The sequence below is a fragment of the Cariama cristata genome, unplaced genomic scaffold (assembly GCF_000690535.1).
Source record: "Cariama cristata isolate BGI_N322 unplaced genomic scaffold, ASM69053v1 scaffold10266, whole genome shotgun sequence".
NCBI classification, from domain to species: Eukaryota; Metazoa; Chordata; class Aves; order Cariamiformes; family Cariamidae; genus Cariama; species Cariama cristata.
In genome coordinates, this window is record NW_009623822.1 from 1 (window position 1) to 8,964 (window position 8,964).

General features: G+C 44.1%; 1 protein-coding gene across 1 annotated transcript in view; it reads left to right on the forward strand.

The window, feature by feature from the left end:
• The first annotated feature begins 1,095 nt into the window (after positions 1-1,095).
• Positions 1,096-8,964, forward strand: part of TMPRSS3 (transmembrane protease, serine 3) — a 19,322-nt gene continuing 11,453 nt past the window's right edge. The window contains exons 1-6 of the mRNA XM_009702918.1: positions 1,096-1,113; positions 2,505-2,649; positions 4,645-4,755; positions 5,638-5,754; positions 7,536-7,659; positions 8,702-8,827. Of these exons, the coding sequence (XP_009701220.1) occupies positions 1,096-1,113; positions 2,505-2,649; positions 4,645-4,755; positions 5,638-5,754; positions 7,536-7,659; positions 8,702-8,827 (641 nt within the window). The remainder of the gene's footprint in view (positions 1,114-2,504; positions 2,650-4,644; positions 4,756-5,637; positions 5,755-7,535; positions 7,660-8,701; positions 8,828-8,964) is intronic.

The window sequence follows — 8,964 nt, forward strand, 5'->3', positions numbered from 1 at the left end:
AAGTACTGCTTGCCTTGTACATCCTTGTCTGCTTTTTTTTTCTTTTTCTCTTATGTCCCCTTGTGTTTCCCATTTCCAGGGAAGGCTGCTGAAAGAGTGGCATAAGAGATGATGAAGAACTCTTGATGTCACGGCCTAGAGATGAACATTTAACAAGATTGTGATGTGGCGTCCTCTCCTTTGGAAGAGCCAGTTTCCATTGTGCACAGCAAAGGGACTGAACCGTTTCCCTCATCACAGCCACGTTCCAGGGATGTGGGTTTGGTCATGGAAAGCCTTCATTTCTTCCCTGGCCTCTCAGGAGCCTTGTTTCACTTACACTGCCGTGGCTTTTTGCTGCGTCTCTCCTCCTCCTTCTTCCCTCCACCCTCCCCTCTGTCATCAATCTCTCTTCTTAGTTAGAAAAACCCACGCCAAATTATAACTACTCTTGAGCATTTTATGAAGCTGAGCATACATTCTCATTTTCAAAATCCCGGAGTACAAATGAGTTGATCCTTCAGAAACATGAGATACCGCTTGCAAAGTCCATCCAAAATATTGTCCAATATTTAATTATAAAAGTTATCCATAACTAAAGCATGGGTCTTTTTTCAAAAACTCTTGAGTGTGCTCTTTGCTGCAAGCGCCCAGAAAGGCTGAACCAAGTGAGGGGAGAGCAAGGTGAGCCTATGGGCTTTGTGTGCCGCAGAGGCGAAGGACCTGGGGCTTCTGCCACCCACAACTATCGGCAGGCTCCTCAGCTGCACCAGTTTTGGTAAAAGATGAGCAAACCCGAGCCTGTGCAGTTTGTGGTGCTCCTTTGCTGAGGGGTTACAGAAGGGTTTGCAAATACTACAATATTACCTGATGCTCTTCGGCTAATTAAAAAGTGTTTTTATCTTCCTCTTTCTGTAGCCACGCCATCCGGGGCTACCCGATAACCCTCACCCGGTTGAATTACAGAGGCTGGCGGCCCAACCACCCAAACGACACAACCGGGCAGCCACGGGTGGCTCGGTGAAAACCTTTCCAGAGCAGACTGGCTTAGCAACCTCAAAATTTCCTTTTGGTTTCTTTTGATAATGAAGAAAGCAAACAGTTTTACTTTTAACTATGACTTCTCAGGAAGAGGTGAGTGAAGCTTTGGGAGCATGTGGTATCCTCTAAATAAACAACAGGTCAGGGTTTAACTTTTGTGTAGTGTACTTCATGATGCTGTTTTGTTTCCTGCTGGACAACTTAAGCACCAGTTAGAAGCTTTTTTTTTAAAATATTTAAAAACTATACATAGCAAGCTGTCCTTTTTATCTGCCTTAAAGTTAGCAGATTCTATATAAAATTTAATTTATGTTTACTGAAATGTACATGAAATTTTATCAAGTGAAAGAGTAGAAACCTTATTGCGGTTGTTTGTTGCAAGGTGAAAAGATATTCCAGGAGACTTAAAGATATAGTGTCACAGACAAAACATGTGTTCTTTGCCTAAAATGTGTCAATGTAAGCATTTTCTGGGACCGACCTTACAAACACACTGCTTTTACAGCTTACCGGCTCGACTGTCTTTGACAAACCTGGATCTATTTCACACCCCTCTGAGTTCAAAAATCTGATTGCTTTTTGCCAGTGCCAGTGTGCAGAACCGGAGTCAGAAATTACCATTTCAAATCTATTTACCCTGAATTCTAGTGTAGGCCGTTTTAATTTTTTTTCACTGTGTAGAAAGTCATCAAAGGTTTTCTGGAGTAAAATTCAGTGGGCCCCTGCGTGAGGATCCTGTCAGGTGCTGTGCAGGTGTCATATGCTTTTTAGTCTTTCTCTTGTTTCCTCTCGCAATTAAAGAGCAGGGGATGAATTCACACCCCCAGTGCGAGTTATTAGAAGTCGCTACGGTGCTTAGACAAATTTGAACAAAAATTAACTTCAGTAGTTTGCTGGTAAATTAGTTACAGGAACTTCTCTCATGAACGTTAAGAACATAACTTAATATACTGTGTCCAGCTCTGGAGTCCTCAGCACAGGAAAGACATGGAGCGGGTCCAGAGGAGGCCACGAGGATGATCCGAGGGCTGGAGCAGCTCTGCTGTGCGGACAGGCTGAGAGAGTTGGGGTTGTTCAGCCTGGAGAAGAGAAGGCTCCGGGCAGACCTCAGAGCAGCCTGCCAGTACCTAAAGGGGGCTTATAAGAAAGATGAGGACAGACTTTTTAGCCAGGTCTGTTGCAATAGGACAAGGGGTAATGGTTTGAAACCAAAAGAGGGCAGATTCAGACTAGTTATAAGGACAAAATTTTTTACAAAGAGGGTGGTGAAACACTGGAAGATACTCCATCCCTGGAAACATTCAAGGTTAGGCTGGATGGGGCTCTGAGCAACATGATCGAGTTGAAGATGTCCCTGCTCATTGCAGGGATGCTGGACTAGATGACCTTTAAAGGTCCCTTCCAACCCAAACCGTCCTGTGATTCTACAACATTTTACAAGGTGATTATCTTATTCTTTTTTCTTTTTTCTCCTGTCATATCAGTTACAAGAGACAAATCCCACTACTGGAAGTCTTGAAATCATCTCTATTACAGAAGATGAACCGCCAGTACCAGAAATTCAGTTTTCCTTCAAAAGATTTTTCTTCATACCACAAGCAAAAGTGGACCCCAGCGCAGATGGATCTGGTAGGGATACTGCACAGCTTTTTGACCTTTGTAATCTAAATGGCTAATGTAGGTCTTTAGCCTTGTAAAACTATGCTTGCCCACTCAGTCAGAGAAAGCAATGGCTTAGAGGAAGGAGAAACACAACCTCACTTCCCCAGCCGTGAGGTTTGCCAGTATATTAATAGGTGATGACATCTTGTGTCAGCTTGCATATGCAAGTATTTTTCCTAGCCAGATTATTCACACACTTCAGCCACATAGCAAATATTTACCCACACTTTTCAGACACATTTTTGAATGGTTTATTTGAAGTTTTACCAACCTGGAAATTGGTCCATTAAAAAACTGAATATAGAATACAGCAGCCTTGGAGGAATAGCATGCACGTTTGCTACTTCCCATGGGTTTCATGGTAAAAATAACCATTAACTTCAAAAGAGGCAGGCTGAGGATCGAAGATGAAGATAGAGCAATTTAATTTTCTAGTCCATTAGCTACTACAGCTGTCTTAAGATTTTTGGCATACCAAACACCAAGTCCATTGCCAAAACCAGTTACTCAGCTACTGCTGAGAGAGTCTGTGTAGGCTGGGATTTACCTGTGAGTCTACAAGCACTAGGAGATGCTCCTCGTCCTTGACTGACTGTAAGTGTCTGCCAATCTCAAATTCAAAGCTTGATGAATGAGAGGGGTGAAGAGCTGCATGAATTAAAATTGAAGACAAGGTTCTGCCAGTTCCTGTGTGTACCCATGACCGAGCCGTGTATGCTATTTTTGCATTGTTTGCCCTGTGTATATCGGAATACATTTGAAACAAGTGAACCATTCATTATTTTCAGTGGAAACTCCTGTCATCTTCCAGATTGACAGTACCACTAAGTTGAGGTCAGCTATGGAAGTGGCTGGTGAGCAGGACTGGTCCAGGTCATGAAATGTATTCAACAGTTACTATTGATGTATATTTTAACTTTAGGTGCATCTTTTTTTCTTGAAAACTCAAAACTCAGCCTTGAGCCATTGCTCAGTTCTCTCCTTGTCTTTATAGCAAAACTTTGAACAGATCACTTTTTCCCACATTTTTCAAGACTAGTTTGGGTGTCCTGTTTTTTGCAAATTTAGCTTTCTGTCATTTTGAGTTAACCTTGCTTCCAAGTCCAAAAGGACCAGTGACTTTCCTCCTTCTTGTCTTGAACACCTATTTACTAGCTAGTCCTATCTTTTTCCAATATCCCTGCTCCTGTTTGAATCTTTAGGATCCTCTTACTTGTTTCCGTGCCTGTTACCCCAGCTCTGGAGGAATGCATCAGGCATGGGACTTAGCTCGAGGCGGACCTATGAGTCCTTGGGCCTCGTCGAGGATTTCTGTTGTCCCAGCCACAGTGTTCAGAGCAGCGTCCAGCTGGGGCCACGGCTGGAGGGAACACTGGGACCATGGGCTTGGTACTGGCAGGAGTCAGGAGGCATCACAGACAGGAGCAGTTGTAAGGAGGAGACTCAAACTAGTTCATTCTTTGCTACTTCCACTGAAAGAATTTATTAATCCACTTGAGCTTTCTGAAGTCTTCAGAGAGTGTACCTGTACCCTGCACACAGGTTTGATTACACAAACAAAACTGGTCTGAATTTCATTTTTATTCTGGGACTCACATTTTCAGGAGAGGTGCTTGTATACTTCTAAAGATTGCAGTGTGATGGTAGCCCACAAAAATAAAAATTTAGAGCTGATATTCTTGATTGCACTGAGGACAGGCCAGGTGCTCTGTAAGGGTACGATGCAGACCCCTCGCAAGGCAGATGCTGAAGGGGTATCCGAGAGCACCAGGCATCCCCAAAGCACCTGGAGCCTTCTCAGCCCCTGCGCAGGGGGATCCGAAGCCCTCCGGGTCAGGTCAGCTCATGAAGTGTATGCAGGGGTTAGTACTGCTATCTGGTTTAATGTTAGATAAATATTTTTCATTGCAAAGTCAAGCAGGTTTAACTTCACAGAAGTTGTTCTCTCTGTTTGGTTCCTAGGAGATATTGAACCACCTTCGATATGCCATGTTTTTATCTCCCTAAAATACTTTCCATATATCTGTGGTTTATTCCTTGCAGTAATCCTAGCAGTTGCCATTGGCCTGGGTGGTGAGTACTATTAGTTATTCATTAAGTTCTCACTTAACCATTCAAATGCTTAATTTTTCATGAGCTTTTTACTTAGAATGGAATTAAACTGCTACTGTGGCTTGTTTGCTGAAATAAAAAAATCTTGTTGATGTAATGGCTTTAAATTTTATTTACATGTAGGGATAAGATAGTTCTGGCACTCATGAGATGATTGCTGTAATATTTACAACACTGGGGAACCCGCAGCTCCAGGAAACCTTTCTCTAGTAAAACTTCACCAGTTCCTCTTGGATGGTGAGATAAGAGCAGGGTGAAGCTTCAGGTAGCACACACCATATTTTTATCCTGATTGGCTTCTCTAAGTTTGTTTGTAAAGAATTAAAGAACTTTCCCCTATCACAAACAACTTCTACAAAAGAAAAGAAAATGCAAAATTAGTTTAGTCACGACTGGAAGGTGTGCGCAGGTCTAGATGCCAAATCCGTTGATGCTAGAGCGATGCCTTCACGCCTGCAACAGGGATAAGCTTGCGGGAGGCTGAGGCATCCCCTCATGAAGAGAGTGTACTGGCCATATTTTGCAAGGGTCTCCTTGTTTTGCTGCTGGGGGGTTGAGGCACCAGGCAGAAACTTGCCCTGGAGTGAAACATAAACTGGGTAGAGGGAGCTGGGAAGGAGTCAGCACAGACAGCAAAGCTTGACTCATCCTACAAGTCATGACTAATGGATGAGTTTAGCAGCACCGTGTAGCAACCTCCAGGTTGTATTTCAATAGTTCCTAGAGTACGGGAGTTGTCTTTTCCTTAGCAAGACAGAAATCTGGCTGAGTAATGGAAGTCAGAAGTGTTAAATTAATATCCAAGTGTGTTTTCATCACCCTGTTTTCTTTCATTCTTGTTAGTCCAGTACAACTGCATTGGGAAGTTTCGCTGCCGATCATCCTTTAAGTGTATCCAGAAATCAGCCAGGTGCAATGGTGTCTTCAACTGCAAAGAAGGGGAGGATGAGTACGGATGTGGTAATTTAAATTTGATTATAAATCTCTCCTACCTCCTCCTGTAGCATCTGGCACGTTATCAAGAAATGCATGTTGTAAAGAGTTTGGGTGAGACAAGAAAGATAGAGACTGTTGGATTATCTAAATCACCACTTCAGAGGAACAATCTCTCTGAGGTATTGATGTACAGTTTATGAGAAAGCAAACTACTCTTAAGATAAATGCGATGATTGCTGAACACTGCTAACACTATATCGGACATGTTTCTCCACTACAAGTCTAGATGCTTTGTGACTGCTAGCATTTTCTCTGCCTGCAAGGTATACCATCCCCGTGTTACGGTGTGTGTATTCAGCACTCTCTGTATTTATTCACTGGCACACAGTTGCACTGTGTCCGTTTTGAAGATTGCAAAACCCTGTTATTATCTTAAAGGACGTGGGAACGGGAGAGATCAGCGCTGGCTTTTGTGCCTTGAGTACTTCAGAGTTTGCTGCTTCATGTGTGAAATGTATGTCCCTGTGTCTGGGTTTCTCTCTCTAATGGATCTGGGCATCACAGGGCCATTTTAAATGGTCCCTCCCTGTCCTGTGCTGTGGAAGATGGCTGTGGTGTTTGCAGCCACTGGAGGGAAAGGACTCTAACATTAGTGAACAGAATAACAGATTTTTAGATCAGTGCATTTATAATTCTGACTCCTATACCTACAGGTAAGGAAGCAGCACAGCTTTCTGCCTGTGCAATACGAGGAATGACAAGAACCACGAGCTTTTGGCCCCAGCTAACCCCGCATGATGCTTTCAGCCTTTGACATGTTTTCCCCAGGGACATTTCATGCCTCTGCGGAGCCTGCGGGCAATACGTCTGCTTTTCTTGTCTGCCGTAACACTGGCCCATGGGTTCCTGCGGGACATCCCTGTCCAGCAGTGACTGGGTGCTGGTCTTCTCCCCAGGCAGACCACGCAGACGGGCCCTTTCCCAGATCCAGGAGCCGCCTGCTCATCCGGGGCTCTGCGCCCCAGCAGTGGCGGTGGTGGGGGGCACAGGGGTGAGGAGGACATGGCGACAAAGGGACCGTGGGTGATGGCTCTGTACCCAGGCCTCCTGCAGTATTTTCCCGGTGGGTCTCTTGGCTGGAGGCAGCACAGCTCGCAGCAGTGCCAGCTCCATGGGACAAGTAAATCCCAGCCTACGCAGACTCTCTCAGCCAGGCTGGCATGGAGAGAGAGTCCCTGGGAGCCGAGCTCCCGACCTGCACATCTCTCCCCTCCCCAACCTTTACACGTTCATCAACTCAGACACGCCAGCCCCATTTCTGCAGGTAGGAAACTCCACGGGAGCCCAGGGACAGCTGGGTGCAAGTACATCCACCTCTCTGACTGTGCTGTGCTGCGCAGGAGGTACCAACCACCTTTCATCACTTATCTTGATCGTAGGCTTCCTCGGTGCCAAGCATCTGCGGCTGCAACTCACTGCAGTCAGCAAGACTTGCTCAGGCTCGGTGGAGGGCAAGGCAGCCTTCTCCATCTGTGTTCGAGCTAGCATCTCCTATCCGTTCCTGTGAGCATAGACTTTCTTCTCCTGGCTGTTCTATCTCAGCGTACCATGGTTCTCTTCCTTAAGGCAGAAAAAAAAAAAGCACAGAAAATTTCTGTCAAGGGATCCAAATGATGAAAAAGACAAGTAGCAAAAACTCAGTGAGCCAAGAAGTGTGGATGCCACGGTGATGCACTGACAGTGCTGTGTACCTGTTGGTTCTTCTTCACAACTCACTCAGGCTTTTCTTCTCCTGAATCTCAAAGTCAGGTTGAGTGGCAAGAAAGCAGTGCTGCAAGTGTTCACCTCTGGATCCTGGCGAACCGTCTGCTCTGACGACTGGAGAGCGGAGTATGGAAACACCACCTGCAAACACCTGGGTTTCTCAAGGTATGAACGCAAAATGGAAGAAACTTGACTTGGCATCTTGAACAAACTTTGAGGTTTTCAGTCTTTCTAATGAAACCTTGTATTGGTCTGTGCTTTAAATGAAAAAAAGAACTGAACAATCCACCTTTGTGAATGATATGGTTGAGGAGATTTGGGATGATGTGGGAAATACTTGTGCACTGCAAATACCATTTATTACTGCTATAAATCCTGGAGGATGGCTAAATGCAATGGTTCGATTAAATCTTCCCTATGGGGTGTAGGTGCCTGAATCCTACTTGTCTCTCTAGTAGCTTGCAGCCTGTCAGAGAGGCACTAAAATACATGAGTCGTTTCCATTTCTTTTACTTCCTCTGTAGGAAAACTGTATATACAATTCATGTCATGACATCTGTTAGGAATTAAGGTCCACCTCACAATTAGAGAAGAACCAGGCGAAGCAGTTCTTACGGGATTGATCCCATTCCTGAAAAAACTACCTTTTCTTTCACAAACTTTCACGAAATTGAGAAAGAGTTTGAAGTTGTGACTTGCAACGATGCTCTGTTATTTCTTACAATGGCGTCATTCTGATTTCTGCACATTATAGTTAGCAGTATAAAGCTTCTTTGAATAAATTCTTGTTGCCCCTAGGATAAAATACATCTCAATTGTTCAACAAAAAAGACAAGAAAAAATTACAAATTATTCATCCTCCCTGCTGCAAAACATAACTCTAGAAAAAGGAGACAATGAGCTTGTTAGTGCTTCAGGAAATGTGCCAACGAGTTACAATAAATCTTTATTGCAATATTAGAATTAAAATTTACTTTCTCTGGCAGTTAAATGCTTCTCAGCATGTATGACTTCCACACATGACTGTGGCAAAAATACGTGCACGTTATAAGAAGTATTTCTTGGGGAGGATAGGATTACTTTATCAAATGTCAGAATCCGATTATTGTGGTGGCTACACTGGGTTTTCATTAGCAGAAGCACTGAATTATTTAAACAGATTACTGAAATGCCGTCTGAGGAAGCTGTGTTTATGGTTTATGTGCAGTTACGTGAGTTCAGGTTACCTGCCCGTCGCTGCAGTCGAAAAACAGTTTCAAAGACATTTCGTATCCCTCAGCCACTGGTTATCAGCTGATCAAACGACATCCCTGCACAACGCAACAAACCTCAGGTATGCCCCGGCTTGTTCGTCCTAGCAAAGGGAGCAATCAATAGAGGGAGAATTACTGTGATTTGGAGGTTGTTGCCTCTTTTTTTCAGGTATGTAGTACTTCAGAAGTGGTTGGTGGTGTTATGCATCATAGACCA